General features: G+C 42.6%; 1 protein-coding gene across 1 annotated transcript in view; it reads right to left on the reverse strand.

Annotated features, from left to right (window-relative positions):
- Positions 1-24,254, reverse strand: part of LOC139572566 (complement C1s-1 subcomponent-like) — a 41,025-nt gene that overhangs the window by 8,722 nt on the left and 8,049 nt on the right. The window contains exons 9-17 of the mRNA XM_071395276.1: positions 22,890-23,021; positions 22,605-22,679; positions 21,183-22,032; positions 9,433-9,498; positions 8,993-9,177; positions 8,767-8,841; positions 8,446-8,636; positions 8,069-8,286; positions 7,546-7,907 (exon numbers count right to left, since the gene is read on the reverse strand). Coding sequence (XP_071251377.1) covers positions 7,546-7,907; positions 8,069-8,286; positions 8,446-8,636; positions 8,767-8,841; positions 8,993-9,177; positions 9,433-9,498; positions 21,183-22,032; positions 22,605-22,679; positions 22,890-23,021 — 2,154 coding nt within the window. The remainder of the gene's footprint in view (positions 1-7,545; positions 7,908-8,068; positions 8,287-8,445; positions 8,637-8,766; positions 8,842-8,992; positions 9,178-9,432; positions 9,499-21,182; positions 22,033-22,604; positions 22,680-22,889; positions 23,022-24,254) is intronic.

Genomic DNA, 24,254 nt, shown 5'->3' on the forward strand with positions numbered 1-24,254 from the left:
TTTTGTATCATTTCAAGTACAGTTCGTTTTGTTCTTGTTTAAATAAATTCATCATGTCATTCCAACGCGCTGCACCTTGGTTTAATCCCTGCTAGTTGTCCACATATTCTAGGTCAGAACCGCCCAGGGTAGTGATGCTAGTCGGGCGGGCGGGTGCCGGCAGCGAAATGTTGATAAGCATACATTTGGTTTTTACTAACGTTTAAGAGCAGTTGGAGGCCACGGAAGGAGTGTTGTATGGCATTGAAGCTCGTTTGGAGGTTAGTTAACTTTTTATGGCTGCAGGGGCAGTATTGAGTAGCTTGGATGAAAGGTGCCCATTTCAAACGGCCTCGTACTCAATTCTTGCTCGTACAATATGCATATTATTATTACTATTGGATAGAAAACACTCTCAAGTTTCTAAAACCGTTTGAATTATATCTGTGAGTAAAACAGAACTCATTTTGCAGCAAACTTCCTGTCAGAAAGTGAAAAATCTGAAATCGAGGCTCTGTTCCAGGGCCTCCCTAATCATTTTCTTGAAATCTATTAGTATACATGCACTTCATACGCCTTCCACTAGATGTCAATAGGCTGTGAGAGGTGAAATGGAGTGTATAGCTATTTCTATGGTCAAAAGAGAGAGCTTGGAATGACATGACCCCAAATTCCTTTGTTCTGGAAGGCGCAGGAAGTACTTCAGCATTGGCTTCTGAAAAGCTTTTGTTATAGACGGCTAATATCTCCGGCTTTGATTTTATTTGATAAATGTGACAATATCATCGTAAAGTATGTTTTTTCAATATAGTTTTATCAGATTATTGACATTTTTTCGGGAGTTTTGGCGTGTTCCGTTCTCTGCGTTTGTTGACGATGGACAGCTTCGCGCCACTTGGCAAGTTTTGCTTGCTAATTCGAGAGGGAAAAAGGACATTCTCAAACCAAACAACGATTGTTCTGGACGAAGGACCCCTTGTGCAAGATTCTGATGGAAGCTCAACAAAAGTAGGACCCATTTATGATGTTATTTCCTATTTCTGTCGAAAATGTGTTGTTGTGTTTTCCGCCTTGATTTTTGGCGCTGTCTCGCTATAACGTAAGCTGCATGTCGTACTAAAGTTATTTTTAGAATTCTAACACAGCGATTGCATTAAGAACTAGTGTATCTATCATTTGCTGTACAACAAGTATTTTTTAGTAACGTTTATGAGTAGTTATTTGGTCAGAATAGGTGAGTGTCAGAAATATATCCGGAGATTCTGGAAAATATTTGCTACGTTTTCACAATGTATAACCACGGATTTCAGCTCTAAATATGCACATTTTCGAACAAACCATATATGTATTGTGTAATATGATGTTATAGGACTGTCATCTGATGAAGTTTATGAAGGTTAGTGAAATAATTAATATCTTTTGCTGGTTTTGTCGCTATCGCTACTGTTGCCTTGAATCAATGTAGTTGTGTGGTTGGCTATTGTAGTAAGCTAATTACATTTACATTTAAGTCATTTAGCAGACGCTCTTATCCAGAGCGACTTACAAATTGGAAAGATCATACATATAATGCTATATTGTGTTTTCGATGTAAAACACTTAAAGAATCGGAAATATTGGCTGGATTCACAAGATGTTTGTCTTTCATTTGCTGTACACCATGTATTTTTCATAAATGTTTTATGATGAGTATTTAGGTATTTCAGTTTGGTCTCTGTAATTGTTCTAGCTGCTTCGGTGCTATTTCCGATTGTAGCTGCAATGTAAAACTATGATTTATACCTCAAATATGCACATTTTTCGAACAAAACATAGATTTATTGTATAACATGTTATAAGACTGTCATCTGATGAAGTTGTTTCTTGGTTAGTTTGGTTGGTTCTTGGTTAGTTTGGTTGGTTTTGTGCAAGCTACCTGTGCTGTGAAAAATGTCTGTGCTTTTTTGTATTTGGTGGTGAGCTAACATAAATATACGTGGTGTTTTCGCTGTAAAACATTTTAAAAATCTGACATGTTGGCTGGATTCACAAGATGTTTATCTTTCATTTGCTGTATTGGACTTGTTAATGTGTGAAAGTTAAATATTTCAAAAAACAATTTTTTAAATTTTGCGCACTGCCTTTTCAGTGGAATGTGGGGGGGGTTCCGCTAGGGGCTAGACAGGTTAACTTCTTGTTAATCCAGCCGCAGTGTCATATTTCAAAAAGGCTTTACGGCGAAAGCAGACCATGTGATTATCTGAGGACAGCGCCACGCATACAAACACATGAAAATCGTTTTCAACCAGGCAGGTGGTGACACAAAAGTCAGAAATAGCGATATAATAAATGCCTTACCTTTGAAGATCTTCTTCTGTTGGCACTCCAAAATGTCCCAGAAACATCACAAATGGTCCTGTTGTTCTATAATGTCCTTCTTTATATCCCCAAAATGTTCATTTATTTGGCGCGTTTGATTCAGAAATACACCGGTTCCAACTCGCCCAACATGACTAGAAAGTATCTAATAAGTTACCTGTAAACTTGGTCCAAACATTTCAAACAACGTGTCACGTTCTGACCTTTATTTCCTTTGTTTTGTCTTTATTTAGTATGGTCAGGGCGTGAGTTGGGGTGGGCAGTCTATGTGTGTTTTTCTATGTTGGGGTTTTGTGTTCTGCCTGGTATGATTCTCAATCAGAGGCAGCTGTCAATCGTTGTCCCTGATTGAGAATCATACTTAGGTAGCCTGAGTTTCACTGTTGGTTTGTGGGTGTTTGTTTCCTGTGTCTTTGTGTATGTCACCAGACAGGACTGTTTCGGATTAGCTTGCACAGGTAGCTTGCACAAAACCGACCAAATAGAGATAGAATTAGTCACTAACCAAGAAACAACTTCATCAGATGACAGTCTTATAACATGTTATACAATAAATCTATGTTTTGTTCGAAAAATGTGCATATTCAGGTATAAATCCTAGTTTTACATTGCAGCTACAATCACAAATAGCACCGAAGCAGCTAGAACAATTACAGAGACCAACGTGAAATACCTAAATACTTATCATAAAACATTTATGAAAAATACATGGTGTACAGCAAATGAAAGACAAACATCTTGTGAATCCAGACAATATTTCAGATTTTTTACATTTACATTTAAGTCATTTAGCAGACGCTCTTATCCAGAGCGACTTTTTTAAGTGTTTTACAGCGAAAACACAATATAGCATTATATTAGCTTACTACAATAGCCAACCACACAACCGCATTCAACGCAAAGGTAGCGATAGCAAAAAAAACAGCAAAAGATATAAATTTATTCACTAACCTTCACAATCTTCATCAGATGACAGTCCTATAACATCATATTACACAATACATATATGGGGTGTACGAAAATGTGCATATTTAGAGCTGAAATCCGTGGTTTCACGGATTTCACGGAAAACGTAGCAACTTTTTCCCAGAATCTCCGGATATATTTCTGACACTCACCTAATCTGACCAAATAACTTATCATAAACTTTACTAAAAATTACATGTTGGACAGCAAATGAAAAATACACTAGTTCTTAATGCAACCGCTGTGTTAGATTTTAAAAAATAACTTTAGTACGACATACAGCTTACGTTATAGCGAGACCGCGCCCAAAATCAGGGCGGAAAATATTACTAAACATTTTCAACAGAAATACGAAATAACATCATAAATGGTTCCTACTTTTGCTGAGCTTCCATCAGAATCTTGTACAAGGGGTCCTTTGTCCAGAACAATCGTTGTTTGGTTTTAGAATGTCCTCTTATCCTGTCGAATTAGCAACCAAAGCTAGCCAAGTGGCGCGAAGCTGTCCATCGTCACCAAACGCAGAGAACGGAAAAAGCCAAAACTCCCGATTAACTTTCAATAATCTGATAAAACTATATTGAAAAAACATACTTTACGATGATATTATCACATTTATCAAATAAAATCAAAGCCGGAGATATTAGCCGTCTATAACGAAAGCTTTTCAGAAGCCAATGCTGATGTCCTTCCCGCGCCTTGCTGAACAAAGGAAATTTGGGGTCATGTCATTCCAAGAGCTCTCGTTTGACCTCAGATCAAGCTATACACCCCATTTCACCTCTCACTGCCTGTTGACATCTAGTGGAAGGCGTATGAAGTGCATGTATATCCATAGATTTCAAGCAAATGAATAGGAAGGCCCTGGAACAGAGCCTCGATTTCAGATTTTTCACTTCCTGTCAGGAAGTTTGCTGCAAAATGAGTTCTGTTTTACTCACAGATATAATTCAAATGGTTTTAGAAACCTGAGAGTGTTTTCTATCCAATAGTAATAATAATATGCATATTGTACGAGCAAGAATTGAGTACGAGGCAGTTTAATTTGGGAACGATTTTTTACAAAGTGAAAACAGCGCCCCCCTATCCCAAAGAAGTTTAAGCTTCATATTGATGTATTACACTTATATTTTTGTGAATCTTGAATAATGATATTTCTCTAGTTTGAATTTGGTGCTCTGCAATTTCACCGGATGTTGTCAAATCGATCCCGCTAAAGGGATCACTAACATTAACTTGGCTTTCGAAGACTTTAGAAAGGCAGGGCAGGATGGATATAGGTCTATAACAGTTTGAGTCTAGAGTGTCACCTCCTTTGAAGATTTGGATGACCGCGGAAGCTTTCCAATCTTTAAGGATCTCGGCCAATACGTAAGATAGGTTGAACAGACTGGTAATAGGGGTTGCAACAATGGCGGCGGATAGTTTTAGAAAGAGAGAGTCCACAATTGTCTAGCCCAGCTGATTTGTACGGGTCCAGGTTTTGCAGCTCTTTCAGAACATCTGCTATCTGGATTTGGGTGAAGGAGAAGCTGGGGAGGCTCGGGCAAGTAGTTGCGGGGGGGGGGGGGGGGGGGGCAGAGCTGTTGGCCGGGGTTGGGGTAGCCAGGAGGAAAGCATGGCCAGCCGTAGAGAAATGCTTATTGAAATTTTCGATTATCATGGATTTATCGGTGGTGACAGTGTTTCCTAGCCTCAGTGCAGTGGGCAGCTGGGAGGAGGTGCTCTTGTTCTCCATGGACTTTACAGTGTCCCTAAACACTGTAAAGTGTGACTTTACAGTGTCCCTAACTTTTTGGAGTTAGAGCTACAGGATGCAAATTTCTGTTAGAAAAAGCTAGCCTTTGCTTTCCTGACTGACTGCGTGTATTGGTTCCTGACTTCCCTGAACAGTTGCATGTCGCGGGGACTATTCGATGCTATTGTAGTCCGCCACAGGATGTTTTTGTGCTGGTCAAGGGCAGTCAGGTCTGGAGTGAACCAAGGGCTATATCTGTTCTTAGTTCTACGGAATGAGGTCAATATCCTTCAAGGATACCCGGGCCAGGTTGATTAGAAAGGCCTGCTCACAGAAGTGTTTTAGGGAGCGTTTGACAGTGACGAGGGGTGGTCGTTTGACCGCGGACCCATGGCGGATGCAGGCAAGGAGGCAGTGATCGCTGAGATCCTGATTGAAAACAGCAGAGGTGTATTTGGAGGGCAAGTTGGTCAGGATAATATCTATGAGGGTGCCCATGTTTACGGATTTAGGGTTGTACCTGGTGGGTTCCTTTATGATTTGTGTGAGATTGAGGGCATCTAGCTTAGATTGTAGGATTGCTGGGGTGTTAAGCATATCCCAGTTTAGGTCGCCTACAGAATGAACTCTGAAGATAGATGAGGGGCAATCACTTCACATATGGTGTCCAGGGCACAGCTGGGAGCTGAGGGGGGTCTATAACAGGCGGCAACAGTGAGAGACTTGTTTCTGGAGAGATTAATTTTTAAAATTAGAAGTTCGAACTGTTTGGGCATAGACCTGGAAAGTATGACAGAACTTTGCAGGCTATCTCTGCAGTAGATTGACACTCCTCCCCTATGGCAGTTCTATCTTGATGGAAAATGTTGTAGCTGGGTATGGAAATTCCAGCATTTTTGGTGGCCTTCCTTAGCCAGGATTCAGACACGGCAAGGACATCAGGGTTGGCGGAGTATGCTAAAGCAGTGAGTAAAACAAACTTAGGGAGGAGGCTTCTGATGTTAACATGCATGAAACCAAGGCTTTTTCAATTACAGAAGAGAACAAATGAGAGTGCCTGGGGACACGCAGGCCCTGGGTTAACCTCCACATCACCCGAGGAACAGAGGAGGAGTAGGATGAGGGTACGGCTAAAGGCTATCAAAACTGGTCGTCTAGAGCGTTGGGGACAGAGAATAAAAGGAGCAGATTTCTGGGCATGGTAGATAGATTCAGGGCATAATGTGCAGACAGGGCTATGGTGGGGTGCGGGTACAGTGGAGGTAATCCCAGGCACTGAGTGGTGATAAGAGAGGTTACATCTCTGGACGTGCTGGTTATACTGGGTGAGTTTACCGCATGTGTGGGAGGTGTGACAAAGGAGGCAGAATCTGATGCATGTAGATTGGGGCTAGTGGCTCCACTGTAAACTAAAACAATGATAACTATCCTAAACAACAATATACAAGGCATATTGACATTTGAAAGAGACATAAAGCGAGGCATAAAGCAATCACATGTGTTGATTGGGAGAGCTAGCTAAGACAACAACGGGTAAGACAACAACAGCTAATCAGCTAAGACAACAACAAAAGGTAAAATGGCGATGAATGGGCAGAGGGTCGGTTAACTACACACAAGGCCTGAATTCGGGGCTAGGGCCGACAGATAAACAAACAAAAAATAAACAAAATGGAGTACCGTGACAAATGAACGGTCCAACTGGCATCAGCTATGTAGCCAAGTGATCATAGGGTCCAGTGAACTGCAATAGATGGAGCAGGGAATTCGTAGTTGTTACTACGCTGGTACGCGGGAGACACGGCCTTTAAAGTTAGCAGGCCGGGGTAAGTAGTCCGGCAAAGGCCGATTGAGGGTACAGCGGATGGAATTATGTCTGCGGACCAGTCGTGGTGGTACGGCGGGGTGCCGTGTCGATGAAGGGACCGGGCCAGATGGCGAAAGAGGTATTGTAGTTGTAGTAATTTCGTTTTCTAGCCGGGAGATGTGCCTGGCTCAGGGCTAGCTTCGGGGCTGGGTCACTCGGTGGCAGCTAGCTAGCTCTGATGACCAGGAGTAATGGTCCAGGGTTTACGGCAGGAATCCGGCGTTGGAGAAAAACAGTCCAAGGCTGGCAGGTTTTATCCAGGCTAAAAAACGTCTGGTGCCTGTGCAGAGGGTAAAGGCCGCTAGCAGTGGCTAACAATGACTAAATAGCTAGTTAGCTTCTGATGGCTGGCTTCTGATGAAAGTTTTGGCTATAAGGTTGTTGTTTTTTTTATTGCGGATCCGTGTCACATTGAGTGAGGCGGGTTACCGGAAGGTATATTTAATAAAAAAATGGAAAAGAGATTGAAAAATAAATTGAAATATATACAAAAAAGACGAAAAATACAAAAAGTAAACGAAAGGACGACAAACCACGTCTGCACTGCTACGCCATCTTGGGTTGAGCACATGCACAAAACAAAACAACAAAACACACAAACACATCCATAATAGTTATATTTTAGAATGTTTCTCACTTGTTTTTTGCTCTTCCTCCTCTATGGTCTTCTTGATCCAGTCTACATAGTTAGCCACACGGGTGTAGACCCCATATTTACCAGGCTCTCCACATTTAATCCCCCAGCTGACGATCCCTGCTGCCCAGAAATAATTACCCTCCTTCAGGACGTACGCTCCTCCACTGTCTCCTCTACAGGAGTCCTTGCCTCCCTCAGAATTCCCAGCACAGAACATGTTGTCTGTTAGACTGATATTTTTTTCCATTCTCACTCTGTCAATAGAATTTCTACAGATTGTCTGGTTTACCACAGGTAGAGGAACATACATGAGGTTATTGGTAGACATTTCATTCTCTTTCAGGCCAAATCCTGAAATTAAGCTGAAGCAGAGAGAAAGAGAGAACGGAATAGACATAAGCTGTTGTGCGACTCAACAATTTTAACAATCAATACGAAAATCTGCAAATATGCACAAATTGAGAAAAAGATTAACATGCAGATATTTGCAGCTGACTGTTTTAGACATAAAACCGACGCTTACCCATTCCGCCAAGTCGGGTATTTAGCGTCCTTTGGTGGCAGACACAGTGGCATGATATGAGCGTTGAATGTGATTGGATGTTTGAGATGGATCAGGGCGATGTCATGGTCATAGTTTACATCATCTACATTGTTGTATTCAGGGTGAATATGGACTGAGGCGACCTCAAGAGTAGGAGACTGGAGGAGGGTTTCCACCTTGTTGTGTCCAACATATACCTTTGGAGAGGGTAAATTAATCACACTTAAGATATACACTTAAACAGCAGTCAGACAGATATTTTTTCCATTGTATCATATCATATATCTAGCACAGAAACAGATGAGTCAAGTCAGAAAGATAACCCATGTTTCTGTTCATTAACACACACACCTCACCATAGGAAACCGCCAGGGATATTGACCCAGGACATGTGCTGCAGTCATGATCCAGCGGTCCCCGATCACTATCCCTCCTCCTCTACCATTTACTATCAGCAACACCTGCCAGGGGAAGGATCCAGCTGGAGCTGGCTTTCCCCCCCAAATCCTTCCAAATCCTGGGAGGTTCACTGTAGGACGACCACACACTATGGACAGACAGAGACCCTTACTGGTCATCCAGGGACAGACTGACTGTAGATACACACAGGGAGAGAAAACATACAATACACAGTACACACACACAAACACACACTCAAGGGTGAAACTGTGAGTTACCTGGGATACATTGAGGAATCAGTGAGCTGTTCAGGCGGTCTTTCCACTGTCCGTCTGATGAGCATGTGAAGTTTCCTGGTAAACATGCGTGACAGAGATGTCATTACACGATACATGCATTAGGCATTGAATAGTTGTAGTTGTTTAATTTACTAAAGATTAGAGACCTGCAGGTTGAAAACAGATGTCACTCTAGTGAAGAATATAAGGATGATTTTAGTCTCACCGTTATGTCCTTCAGGAAGACTGTAGAACTGCTCATTGCAGTGGTACTGAATGACTGAGAGGTGCTGGTTCTGAGAGCCAAATATGAATGCCACCCTTCCATTCAGCAACGGTTCAGGTTCCCCACAGCCAATCACTGCAGAAGAGACTGGAACCCAAAACTCACACACAGACACACCCAGCAGCCTGGACACACAGTATATGGGGAAGGGGAGATTTGAGACTAAGTGTGTCTGATCATAAAATAATCATGTTGAGACATCCCGTACAAAAAGTATTTTGATAACTGATTAGTCATGATCTCATAATTCATACTTAATTTGGGTGTAAATCACTGTAACTGAACGTCTGTTTAATAATATTACAACAGCTTGAATCCAAGCAGGGGAGACATGGAAAATTAGCCATAAACAACCATAGAAACAACATCAGTAGACTCACCAGAGTGTTGAATAGACCCAGTCCATGACTGTGATTGGACAGGAGAGACTATGGTGAATGAACCTGCTGTGTAAAACCTGATTACCTCACTCTGTATATCACAGCCTCTCAGCCTTCCAGGTACTGGAGCTGACTGTTTGTTTTAGTGTGGAGTTTGACTAGAGTCTAAAAGTCCTGTTAAAAAACGTCTCTGTTTGACTTGGCCCAGAAAGATATCGACAAACTAAGTAGATTGACAGAGTGGCGGAAACAAGAATAAAGACAACAGAGACGGACAGATGAGATGAGAAAAATGAACAATCAAATGTATCCATAGAGCAGCAGTTGTCACAAAGTGCCATATCTTCAATTTAAGCCTACGAGAAAGTGTGTGCCCTCAGGCCTGGAGGGAAGCAAAAGTCATTCCGCTACTTAAGAATAGTAAAGCCCCATTTACTGGCTCAAATAGCCGAACAATCAGCCTGTTGCCAAGTTAGTAAACTTTTTGGATTTTTGTTGTTGTTGACCAGATACAATGCTATTTTACAGTAATCAAATTGACAACAGACTTTCAGCGCGCATATAGGGAAGGACATTCAACTAGCACAGCACTCCAAGATGGCATAGCAGTGCAGGCGTGGTTTGTCGTCCTCTCGTTTACTTTTTGTATTTTCTTTATTTTTTGTATATATTTCAATTTATTTGAAGTCTCTTTTCTATTTTTAAATTAAATATACCTTCCGGTAACCCGGCTCACTCAATGTGACACGGATCCGCTATTTGTTTTTTGATCTTATAGCCAGAACCTCCACCAGAAGCTAGTCATCAGAAGCTAACCAGCTAATTAGCTTCTGCACAGGCACCAACCATTTTTATTAGCCTGGATAATACCTACCAGCCTCGGACTGTTATTCTCCACTACAACGCCGGATTCCTGCAGTAAACCCTGGACCCTTACTTCTGGTCATCACAGCTAGCTAGCTGCCACAGAGTAACCCAGACCCGAAGCTAGCCCTGAGCCAGGCCCACCTCCCGGACTACTCTGTGATCACCTGGCTAGCTAGCCGATGCCTCCCGGACACGGCTAGAATCCACTACTCCACCGGATACTTTCAGTAAGCTCTGGACCTTTGAAGCGGATCATCGCTGCTAACTAGCTGCAACCGAGTGGCTATAGTGGCTAACGCCCCTGCCCCGAAGCTAGCACCAGTTAGCCACGAGCCAGGCACATCTCCCGGCTAGCAAACGAAATTACTACAACTACAATACCTCTCTCGCCATATGGCCCGGACCCTTTGTCGACACGGCGCCCCGCCGTACCACCACGACTGGTCCGCAGACGTAATTCCATCCGCTGTGCCCTCAACCGGCCGTTGCCGGACGTCGGAGCAGACGCTTCTACTTACCCCGGGCCTGCTAACTTTAAACGCTGTCTCCCGCATGCTAGTGTAGTAACGACTACCCCGCGGCTTCCCTGTTCCATCTATTGCTGTTCACTGGACCCTATGATCACTTGGCTACATAGCTGATGCCTGCTGGAATGTTCATTTATCACGGTACTCCATTTAAAAAAATATATATATATCTGTCGGCCCTAGCCCCAAACTCAGACCCTGTGTGTAGTTAACCGACCCTCTCTGCCCATTCATCGACATTTTTCCTGTTGTTGTTGTTTTAGCTGATTAGCTGTTGTTGTCTTACCCGTTGTTGTCTTAGCTAGCTCTCCCAATCAAATAATGCCAGGTTTCCTCCAAACGTGACGCTTGGCATTCAGGCCAAAAAGTCAAATCTTGGTTTCATTAGACTAGAGAATCTTGTTTCTCATGGTCTAAGAGTCTTTAGGTGCCTTTTGGCAAACTCCAAGCGGGCTGTATAAAGGCCTGATTGGTGGAGTGCGGCCAGCTCTAGGAAGAGTCTTGGTGGTTCCAAACTTCTTCCATTTACTGTGTTCACTGTGTTCTTGGGGACCTTCAATGCTGCAGAATTTTTTGGGTAACATTCCCCAGATCTGTGCCTCGACACAATCCCGTCTCGGATCTCTACAGACAATTCCTTCGACCTCATGGTTTTTGCTCTGACATGCAGTGTCAACCGTGGGACCTTATATAGACAGGTGTGTGCCTTTCCAAATGACTGTTCAAAACGTATTTTCTCAGTCTGAACTCGTTTTGTTCTGTGTTCCCAGTTGTCTTGAACTCAATGAAGTCTACGATTTCCCAGTTCCGAGTTTCCAGTTGTTTTGAACGCAGCAGAAGTCATGCTGATTGACAGTATGGGCAATGTATTCAACCTTTTCCGGCCCATGGTGTTGAATGTTTATCTTTTTATGCTTGGAAAAGTGCAAGGATCCCGCTATCGGAATCAAAATCGACAACATCCGGTGAAGCTGGAGCGTGTCAAATTCAAATTACACAATTGTAATATTAAACATTCATGAACATACAAGTGTCTTTCATCATTTAAAAGCTTAACTTCTTGTTAGTCCAAACGCGTTGTCAGATTTCAAAAAGGCTTTACGGCGAAAGCATACCATGTCATTATCTCAGGACAGCGCCCCACATCAAAATACTTTTTCAAACCAGCACAGGCGTCACAAAATCCCAAATAGATATAAAATAAATCACTTACCTTTGAAGATCTTCCTCTGTTTGCAATCCCAAGGGTCCCAGCTACACAATGAATGGTCGTTCTGTTCGATAAAGTCCTTCTTTATATCCCTAAAATGTCAGTTTAGTTGGCGCGCAGACCCCAACCAAGGATCATCAAAAGCTCTGCTATAAATTCTCAGACAACCCAAAGATTCCTAGATGCCCTTCCAGACTCCCTCCACCTACCCAAGGACGTCGGAGTAGAAAAATTTGTTAACTTTTTATGGCTGCAGGGGCAGTATTGAGTAGCTTGGATGAAAGGTGCCCATTTCAAACGGCCTCGTACTCAATTCTTGCTCGTACAATATGCATATTATTATTACTATTGGATAGAAAACACTCTCAAGTTTCTAAAACCGTTTGAATTATATCTGTGAGTAAAACAGAACTCATTTTGCAGCAAACTTCCTGTCAGAAAGTGAAAAATCTGAAATCGAGGCTCTGTTCCAGGGCCTCCCTAATCATTTGCTTGAAATCTATTAGTATACATGCACTTCATACGCCTTCCACTAGATGTCAATAGGCTGTGAGAGGTGAAATGGAGTGTATAGCTATTTCTATGGTCAAAAGAGAGAGCTTGGAATGACATGACCCCAAATTCCTTTGTTCAGGAAGGCGCAGGAAGTACATCAGCATTGGCTTCTGAAAAGCTTTTGTTATAGATGGCTAATATCTCCGGCTTTGATTTTATTTGATAAATGTGACAATATCATCGTAAAGTATGTTTTTTCAATATAGTTTTATCAGAATATTGAATTTTTTTCGGGAGTTTTGGCGTGTTCCGTTCTCTGCGTTTGTTGACGATGGACAGCTTCGCGCCACTTGGCAAGTTTTGCTTGCTAATTCGAGAGGGAAAAAGGACATTCTCAAACCAAACAACGATTGTTCTGGACGAAGGACCCCTTGTGCAAGATTCTGATGGAAGCTCAACAAAAGTAGGACCCATTTATGATGTTATTTCCTATTTCTTTTTTTACCACGGATTTCAGCTCTAAATATGCACATTTTCGAACACCCCATATATGTATTGTGTAATATGATGTTATAGGACTGTCATCTGATGAAGTTTATGAAGGGTAGTGAAATAATTAATATCTTTTGCTGGTTTTGTCGCTATCGCTACTGTTGCCTTGAATCAATGTAGTTGTGTGGTTGGCTATTGTAGTAAGCTAATATAATGCTATATTGTGTTTTCGCTGTAAAACACTTAAAGAATCGGAAATATTGGCTGGATTCACAAGATGTTTGTCTTTAATTTGCTGTACACCATGTATTTTTCATAAATGTTTTATGATGAGTATTTAGGTATTTCAATTTGGTCTCTGTAATTGTTCTAGCTGCTTCGGTGCTATTTCCGATTGTAGCTGCAATGTAAAACTATGATTTATACCTCAAATATGCACATTTTTCGAACAAAACATAGATTTATTGTATAACATGTTATAAGACTGTCATCTGATGAAGTTGTTTCTTGGTTAGTTTGGTTGGTTCTTGGTTAGTTTGGTTGGTTTTGTGCAAGCTACCTGTGCTGTGAAAAATGTCTGTGCTTTTTTGTATTTGGTGGTGGGCTAACATAAATATACGTGGTGTTTTCGCTGTAAAACATTTTAAAAATCGGACATGTTGGCTGGATTCACAAGATGTTTATCTTTAATTTGCTGTATTGGACTTGTTAATGTGTGAACGTTAAATATTTCTAAAAAATATATTTTGAATTTCGCGCCCTGCACTTGGACTGGCTGTTGTCATATGTGTACCGACACCGGGCTTGCAGCCATAAGAAGTTTTTAACCACCTGAGGAACTACATTTAACCTTGCGTAATACCCTAGATGCAGTTGCACCACTAAAAACAAAAAACATTTGTCCTAAGAAACTAGCTCCCTGGTATACAGAAAAGCCCGGAGCCTTGACTAAGCTTCCAGAAAATTGGAACGGAAACGGCGCTCCACCAAACTGGAAGTCTACCGACTAGCTTGGAAAGACAGTATCGTGCAGTATCAAAGAGCCCTCACTGCTTCTCGATCATCCTATTTTTCCAACTTAATTGAGGAGAATAAGAACAATCCTACATTTCTTTTTGATACTGTCACAGAGCTAACTAACAAGCATTCCCCTAGAGAGGATGGCTGTCACTTCAGCAGTGATAAATTCATGAACTTCTTTGATGAAAAGATCATGATCGTTAGAAAGCAAATTACGGACTCCTCTTTAAATATGCGTATTTCTCCAAAGCTCAGTTGTCCTGAGTCTGCACAATACTGCCAGGACCTAGGATCAAGGGAGACACTCAAGTTTTTTTTATCCTATATCTCTTGACACATTGATGAAAATAGTAATGGCCTCTGAACCTTCAAGCTGCATACTGGACCCTATTCCAACTAAACTACTGAAAGAGCTGCTTCCTGTGCTTGGCCCTCCTTGAACATAATAAACGGCTCCCTATCCACCAGATGTGAACCAAACTCACTAAAAGTGGCAGTAATAAAGCCTCTCTTGAAAAAGCCTAACCTTCACCCAGAAAATAAAAAACTATCGGCCTATATATCGAATTTCCCATTCCTCTCTAAATCTGGGCAAAAGCTGTTGCGCAGTGTCTACCTGAAGACAAACAATGTATACGAAATGCTTCAGTCTGGTTTTAGACCCCATCATAGCACTGAGACTGCACTCGGGAAGGTGGTAAATTACTTTTTAATGGCGTCAGACCAAGGCTCTGTATCTGTCCTCGTGCTCCTAGACCTTAGTGCTGTTTTTGATACCATCGATCACCACATTCTTTTGGAGAGATAGGAAACATAAATTGGTCTACACCTACAAGTTCTGGCCTAGTTTAGATCTTATCTGTTGGAAAGATATCAGTTTGTCTCTGTGGATTGTTTGTCCTCTGACAAATCAACTGTACGTTTAGGTGTTCCTCAAGGTTCCGTTGTAGGATCACTATTGTTTTGGCTATATATTTTACCTCTTGTTGACGTCATTCGGAAACATAATATTAACTTTCACTGCTTTGCAGACGATACACAGCTGTACATTTCGATGAAACACGGTGAAGCCCCAAAATTGTCCTCCCTGGAAGCCTGTGTTTCAGACATAAGGAAGTGGATGGCGGCAAATCTTTTTGTTTTAAACTCGGACAAAACAGAGATGCTAGTTCTAGGTCCCAAGAAACAATTAATCTTGATGGTTGTACAGTTGTCTCAAATAAAACTGTGAAGGACCTCGGCGTTACTCTGGACCCTGATCTCTCTTTTGATGAACATATAAAGACTATTTCAAGGACAGCTTTTTTCCATCTTCGTAACATTGCAAAAATCTGAAACTTTCTGTCCAAAAATTATGCAGAAAAGTTAATCCATGCTTTTGTCACTTCCAGATTAGACTACTGCAATGCTCTACTTTCCGGCTACCTGGATAAAGCACTAAATAAACTTCAGTTAGTGCTAAACATGGCTGCTAGAATCTTGACTAGAACCAAAACATTTGATTATATTACTCCAGTGCTAGCCTCTCTACACTGACTTCCTGTTAAGGCTAGGGCTGATTTCAAGGTTTTACTGCTAACTTACAAAGCATTACATGGACTTGCTCCTACCTATCTTTCCGAGTTTGTCCTGCCGTACATACCTACACGTACGCTACGGTCACAAGACATAGGCCTTATTGTCCCTAGAATTTCTAAGCAAACAGCTGGAGACAGGGCTTTCTCCTATTGAGCTCCATTTTTATGGAATGGTCTGCCTATCCATGTGAGAGATGCAGACTCGGTCTCAACCTTTAAGTCTTTATTGAAGACTGATCTCTTCAGTAGGTCATATGATTGAGTGTAGTCTGGCTCAGGGGTGTGAAGGTGAACGGAAAGGACTGGAGCAACGAGTTGCCCTTGCTGTCTCTGCCTGGCCGGTTCCCCTCTCTCCACAGGGATTCTCTGCCTCTTACCCTATTATGGGGGCTGAGTCACTGGCTTACTGGTGCTCTTCCATCCCGTCCCTAGGAGTGGTGCGTCACTTGATTGGGTTGAGTCACTGACGTGATCTTCCTGTTCGGATTTGGCGGCCCCTCGTGTTCATACCGTGGGGGAGATCTTTGTGGGCTATACTCAGCCTTGTCTCAGGGTAGTAAATTGGTGGTTGAAGATATCCCTCTAGTGGTGTGGGGCCCGTGCTTTGGCAAAGTGGGTGGGGTTATATCCTGCCTGGTTGGCCCTGTCCGGGGTATCCTTGGACAGGACCACAGTGTCTCCCGACCCCTCCTGTCTCAGCCTCCAGTATTTATGCTGGAATAGTTTGTGTCAGGGGGCTAGGGTCAGTCTGTTCTGTCTGGAGTATTTATCCTGTCTTATCCGGTGTCCTGTGTGAATTTAAGTATGCTCTCTATAATTCTCTCTCTCTCCCTCTCCCTCCCCTCCTGGAGAACCTGAGCCCTGGGACCACGCCTCAGGACTACCTGGCCTGATGACTCCTTGCTGTCCCCAGTCCACCTGGTCGTGCTGCTGCTCCAGTTTCAACCTGTTGCTCAATCTACAACCACTGTGATTATTATTATTATTAGTTTTTCCTAGCCACCATGCTTCTACATCTGCAATGCTTGCTGTTTGTGGTTTTAGGCTGCGTTTCTGTATAGCACTTTGTGACATTGGCTGATGTAGAAAGGGCTTTATAAATATATTTGATTGATTGATTGATTCCTTCCAAACCACTCATTGTTGAATTTGCAATTTCCAACTTATTGTGTAATGTTTATGTCCAATGGCCGATGAGCACCGATACCGATTTTATCTATAATTTATCTTCATATGACAAGGATTGAAAAGGATTTGCCAGTAGATTGTCGACATGATTCATGATGATGACTGCTTGTCTAGCTTGCAAGCTAAGATTTTGAAAGTATGATGTTGACATCATCAGTCCAATCAAAGCTACGGTAGATATAATGTGATTTGACGTCATTTTATCTTTGCCCAATGACCTTGAGCCTTCTTGTCCCTGCACTTCTAATGTAACTCTATGGCAGCACCCAAGGGGCTTGATTCTTCAAGCTCTCCGCGTAGATTTTGCGGTGACATAGTGTCCCCATGAGTGACACAACACTGAGCCAATCACGGTGCAACTAGAGAACATTACCAACCCCTCGTATTTTCCGCTGGCTGCCCCACCACCACAGAAAGCACTGAGCTTGGCTGAAACACCTGCATTTTGGAGCTGCCTTACTCAAGAAAACAAAAAACAGACCATGTTTGTATGCGGCTTTATTAACGCAATTATTCGTATTTTTTACAGTGTTAGGAACTGATATGTTTCACGTCTTAATGCCAAAATAATAAAATAGATGGCGCCAGAGCAGAAGGCAGACGTTTTACGTGACCCCAACCGATTGTTTTTTTGTTCGTTTATCTGCGTTGTTTGTAACATGTTTTTTTACTCTTTTTGTACATAATGTTGCCGTTACCGTCTCTTATGATCGAAAAGAACTTCTAGACATCAGGACTGCGATTACTCACCACGGACTAGCAGAATTATTTTTCTTCTTTTACGACTCTGACAAGCCCAGGCGGAGGATATACGGCTCCCTCGGGAACCTTCCCCAACCCCAGTGATCTGCGTGAAGAGGAGGCGGAGAAAGAGAGGCCGGAGAGCGGGCTGCTTTCTGAGAAGTCGGAGGCTATCAAATAAACCCCCACTTCCCTCAATTCTGCTAGCAAACATGCAATCTTTGGACAAAAAATGGACGAGTTACTGGGAAGATTAAACTACCAACGAGACATTAAAAACTGTAACATCTTATGCTTCACGGAGTCGTGGCTGAACGAGGACAATATCAACATGAAGCTGGTTGGTTATACGATGTACCGGCAGGATAGAACAGCGGCGTCTAGTAAGACAAAGGGCGGTGGTCTATGTATTTTTGTAAACAACAGCTGGTGCACGATATCTAAGGAAGTCTCGAGCTATTGCTCGCCTGAGGTAGAGTTTCTCATGATAAGCTGCAGACCACACTACCTACCGAGAGAGTTTTCATCTGTATTCTTTGTAGCTGTTTACATACCACCACAGTCAGAGGCTGGCACTAAGATAGCATTGAATGAGCTGTATTCTGCCATAAGCAAACAAGAAAACGCTCACCCAGAGGTGGCGCGCCTAGTAGCCGGGGACTTTAATGCAGAGAAACTTAAATCGGTTTTACCAAGTTTCTATCAGCATGTTAAATGTGCAACCAGAGGGAAAAGAACTCAAGACCACCTATACTTCACACACAGAGATGCATACAAAGCTCTCCCTCACCCTCCATTTGGCAAATCTGACCATAATTCCATCCTCCTGATTCCTGCTTACAAGCAAAAATTTAAGCAAGAAGCACCATTGACTAGATCAATAAAAAAGTGGTCAGATGAAGCAGATGCTAAGCTACAGGACTGTTTTGCTAGCACAGACTGGAATATGTTCCAGGATTCCTTCAATGTTATTGAGGAGTACACCACATCTGTCATTGGCTTCATCAATAAGTGCATCGATGATGTCGTCCCCACAATGACCGTACGTACATACCCCAACCAGAAGCCATGGATTACAGGCAGCATCCGCATTGAGCTAAAGGCTAGAGCTGCCACTTTCAAGGAGCGGGACTCTAACCCGGAAGCTTACAAGAAATCCCGCTATGCCCTCCGACAAACCATCAAACAGGCAAGCATCAATACAGGACTAAGATCGAGTCGTACTACACCGGCTCTGACACTTGTCGGATGTGGCAGGGCCTGCAAACCATTACAGACTACAAAGGGAAGCACAGCCGAGAGCTGCCCTGTGACACGAGCCTACCAGACGAGCTAAACTACTTCTATGCTCGCTTTGAGGCAAATAACACTGAAACATGCATGAGAGCACCAGCTGTACCGGAAGACTGTGTGGTCGATGTGAGTAAGACCTTTAGACAGGTCAACATTCACAAGGTCGCAGGGCCAGACGGAATACCAGGACGTGAACTGTGAGCATGCGCTGACCAACTAGAAAGTGTCTTCACTGACATTTTCAACCTCTCCCTGTCTGAGTCTGTAATGCCAACATGTTTTAAGCAGACCACCATAGTGCCTGTGCCCAAGAACACTAAGGTAGCCTGCCTAAATGACTACCGACCTGTAGCACTCACGTCTGTAGCCATGAAGTGCTTTGAAATGCTGGTCATGGCTCACATCAACACCATCATCCCAGAAACCCGAGACACACTCCAATTTGCATACCGCCCCAACAGATCCACAGATGATGCAGTCTCTATTGCACTCCACACTGCCCTTCACCACCTGGACAAAAGGAACACCTATGTGAGAATGCTATTCATTGACTACAGCTCAGTGTTCAACACCAAAGTGCTCTCAAAGCTCATCAATAAGCTAAGGACCCTGGGACTAAACACCTCCCTCTGCAACTGGATCCTGGACATCCTGACGGGAGCGCCCCCAGGTGGTAAGGGTAGGTAACAACACATCCGCCACGCTGATCCTCAACACAGGGGGCCCCTCAGGGGTGCATGCTCAGCCCCCTCCTGTACTCCCTGTTCACTCATGACTGCATGGCCAGGCACGACTCCAACACCATCATTAAATTTGCAGATGACACAACAGTGATAGGCCTGATCACCGACAACAACGAGACAGCCTATAGGGAGGAGGTCAGAGAACTGGCCGTGTGGTGCCAGGACAACAACCTCTCCCTCAATGTGATCAAGACAATGGAGATGATTGTGGACTACAGGAAAAAGAGGACCGAGAACACCCCCATTCTCATTGACGGGGCGGTGGAGCGGGTTGAGGGCTTCAAGTTCCTTGGTGTCCACGTTACCAACAAACTAACATAGTCCAAGCATACCATGACAGTCGTGAAGTGGGCACGACAAAACCTATTCCCCCTCAGGGGACTGAAAAGATTTGGAATGGGTCCTCAGATCCTCAAAAGGTTCTACAGCTGCACCATCGAGAGCATCCTGACTGGTTGCATCACCGCTTGGTATGGCAACTTCTCTGCCTCCAACCGCAAGGCACTACAGAGTGCGTACGGCCCAGTACATCATTGGGGCCAAGCTTCCTGCCATCCGGGACCTCTATACCAGGCGGTGTCAGAGGAAGGCCCTAACAATAGTCAAAAACTCCAGCCACCCTAGTCATAGACTGTTCTCTCTGCTACCACACAGCAAGTGGTACCGGAGCGACAAGTCTAGGTCCAAGAGGCTTCTAAACAGCTTCTACCCCCAAGCCATAAGACTCCTGAACATGAACCCAGACCATTTGCATTGCCCCCTCCCCTCTCCACACCACTGCCACTCTCTGTTGTCATCTATGCATAGTCACTTTAATTAACTCTACCTACATGTACATACTACCTCAACTAACCCCCACACATTGACTCTGTACCGGCACCGCCCTGTATGTATTGTTCTTTTTTTTACTGCTGCTCTTTAATTACTTGTTACTTTTATCTCTTATTCTTATCTGTATTTTTTGAAACTGCACTGTTGGTTAGGGGCTCGTAAGTAAGCATTTCACTGTAAGGTCTACTATACCTGTTGTATTCTGCGCATGTGATAATACAATTTGATTTGAAAACAGGCTACAAAAAAAAGCTAGACAGGAAGGGCTCAAAACAGCCCTGAATGACGGGTCGCCACTGCAAATACAAATAAAATACAGAAACCGAGCCTAAAACCACAGAGAGCGAGCAATGAAGACGTACAGGCACAGTAGAAATGGGGGAGGAGAGAAAATACGGTATCAACATTTAATTGAGAGTTTGATTGAAGACAAACATTCAGACGAGTTTTATAAATCATATTTTTATTTGGGTTTGTCAATCAGGGTTACATTGTGAAGCATTATTCACAACCATGAATAAAAGGCACAGCAGTATGTTTTGTGATTTTGCCACAGAGTAGAGACTTTATTCAGACATGACAGGATGGTATTGTCTGTATACTGAAGTTACATTTAACACTGAACTAAAAGAACACAAGTCATTTATAGAACCAGACTGGTTTTATAAAAAGTGAAAGTATTGGAAATAATTAGCATGCAATTATGATTATGGAGGTTAGGAGTTGACTAGTATGTTTTACTATTCTTAGTCTTCTTTACTGTTTTTACCCCTGCTCTTCTCTCTCTATGGTCTTCTTGATCCAGTCTAAGTAATTCTCCACTTTGGTGTAGTAACCCTTTTTAGAATCCTTTCCCAGTTCACAAAGGGAACCCCAGGACACAATGCCTCTCAGACGATATGGCCCTCTGTTGTCCTTGTTCCCTAATCCCAGCATAGGGAGAAATAATGGACCCCCACTATCCCCCTTGCAGCTATCTGTCCCATCACCCCCTGCACAGAACATGTTCTCAGTGAAAACCATTGGCTTGGTAATAGACAACACAGGTGTATCCTCACAAATAATTTTGGGGTATCTTCCCACAGATGTGTGAAGCAAGAATTTGCTTTTATCCAACATTTTGGTTTCATGTTTATTCTCTGTCCCACGTTTATTCTCTGTCCCACCCCACCCTGAAACGGTGCCTTGTTGATGCTCTTTGAATCCTCCATCAGCCTCAGGCAGGCATATGGGGAGAACATTGGGCCCTAACTTCACCCTGGAAGACATTCTGATGAGAGCTATGTCGTTGTCGTAGTTTGTGCGTTCATCACCAGCTATGCCCTTCATGTAGTCAGGGTGAATGATAATCTTATCCGTTACCATGATAACCACATTAGGATCAGTATCCTTTGCTTTTGTCCCATCTATCAGCCCCCCGAAAAATGTAAGCTTGCTTTCTTCGTTGCCATCCACTACATGAGCTGCTGTGATGGCCCACCGGTCATTGATCAGGGATGCTCCTCCTCTTTTGGGCTGTTTAGTGAGAAGCTGCCAGGGTATCTCTCCCATCTTCGCCTGGCTGCCCCCCAAAATTCTTCCAAAGCTGGAAATATCTGTTTCTGTCTTCCCACACACTAGAAGATAGACAATCCAGAACAATACACTGGATCATTGATAGTGTAACACCAGTTATACTGTACTGTCATCGACCCAGTGTTAGGGAAGCTACTGTGAAAATATAGTTTACCAAGCTACGAATTACTTCTCACTGGAAGAAGGTAAGCTACACGAAAGTTACCCTTAGTTTACTTAACTAAAGTTACTTTGAAAAGTAGTTCACTACATAACAACTTAGTGGAAAATGATCATAACTAAATGTGAAATGTCATAAACTACAAATTGCAAGAAAAGCTTACTCTGGAGTCATGTTAACAGAATGTGTAATTAAGCCTATTAAACACAAGTTTCAAGTGAGAATTAAGCAGGTCTAAAAAAAAATCTTACTAAAAAAGTTGTGTGTATTTCCAGTAGTTAGCTACACAGCTACATGGTAAACAAATATATATATTGTAAACACTATCAAGATTTGAATTTAGTTAAACTACCACCAAGCTACTGCAAAATGTAGTTAAAATACTAGTTGAACTACATATAGTTCATTACTCCACAACACTGCGTACACCTGATAAATGATAGTGAGGCATACCTTCGATGCACTTTGGTAACTTTTCTTGGCCCTTGACCGATGTCCACGTACCACTGGCATCACAGATGTACTTCTCTGTAGGAATAGAAGGGAGGTAAGAGCACAGGTAGGGTAGATAGTGATGGCATGTGTAGCGGGCTCAGAAAGCATAGGGCAGGTATACTGAAGATACTGTATAGAAATGATCAGGGAAGGAGGGATGGAAGAAAGGAGGAGGTTTACATAAAAAGTGAAAGAAAAAGCTGGCAGCTGCAGTTGTAGGTAAAATAGACTGTATGGACTAACCGTCTCCCTCCAGTGTGTAGTATTTGGATTCACACTTGAACTGGACATTGTCACGAAACAGAGTGCTTGGATCCTTGTCCACCAGTTGAAGGGCCTCATCACTAGAAGTGTCTGGTTCTCCACAATCCACAGCTAGAGTGAACCAGACATACAGAGCAAACCAACGTTTGACAAATTCCAAAACATATTGCTTTAAAAGATAAAATAACTTTATGAAAATGCAACAGTCCTGGACATCGTTTCCCAGAGCCTTCATAGCGTTAAGATCATTGTTAGAACCATCGTAAGATGTATCTGTAGTAGCTGATCTATTTCTCAGAACCTTCATTAGTAACGTTCTTCTTAAAAACCATTGCACATCTGCAAGTGATCCAGACCACTTGTAGAGCAGCCAAAGTGCATCGTTTGATGTTTTTTGACCTTCCGAGTCAATTTATTCACAGAATATCTCCACTACACATAGAATCAATATGTTTAGGCTTGGTACTGTATGTATATATAGGTACAACATGACATGCATTTCTTTATGTCAGATGGTTACTGTCTGCTATACACATATAGACGTACAGAAGGAGGGTAATTCGATAATTTTCGATCGAAATATTTTGTAAAGATAAGCATTATATTGTTAGATTACAGGAGTAACTCTGGTAGACCTGAAACAGTCCTCCTCACCTCAAGTTCAACTGTCGGAGCCAGTTGAAACGCCGGGGTGCACTGCCTTCGTATCATAGGCCTGCAGTAGCTAAAGTTTAATGATAGCCACACCATACCAAACCACAAACGTTTCTAAACTTTATTAGGGTAATATCAAGCCATTGTTCATATGAAAACTACAAGTATAGGAGCGAATGTAAACCAAGGGAAAAATCACACTACCCTCCCCTGTAACCTCCCCTGTGCCCACCCCTCCCCCAAGTAAATTTTGACCTGTCCCTTAGCGAACGTTCTCTCTACGTGCTTGTTTGGGAAACACTCTTACAAAGTTGGCTCGTAAATAATGATGCAACTGGTACGATCATCGTAATGCTTACATTACATCACAACTGGGAAACGAGGCCCAGGGTATTATTACTCAAAGCAAGATCAGCAAGAATGTTCATAAGGATGATCAACATGGATGGTATTTATTCATTCTTGAATTGCAGTGGTAAATGCTGTCCCTTGACTTTGTTATTTTAAAAAAGTCCTTATACTACAAAATATATGTGTCTGCATTTTAGAAACTACTGTGGGCTAACAAATTGGCTTGTCTCACTGGGGATGTAGAGGTGTAGTGACATGTTTTGGGGATTCAGAGATATCTATATATTATTTTTTAATGCTAAACAGTGAACAAAAGTATTTTCATATATTATATAGATA

This window comes from Salvelinus alpinus, chromosome 4 (genome assembly GCF_045679555.1).
Source record: "Salvelinus alpinus chromosome 4, SLU_Salpinus.1, whole genome shotgun sequence".
Classification (NCBI taxonomy): Eukaryota; Metazoa; Chordata; class Actinopteri; order Salmoniformes; family Salmonidae; genus Salvelinus; species Salvelinus alpinus.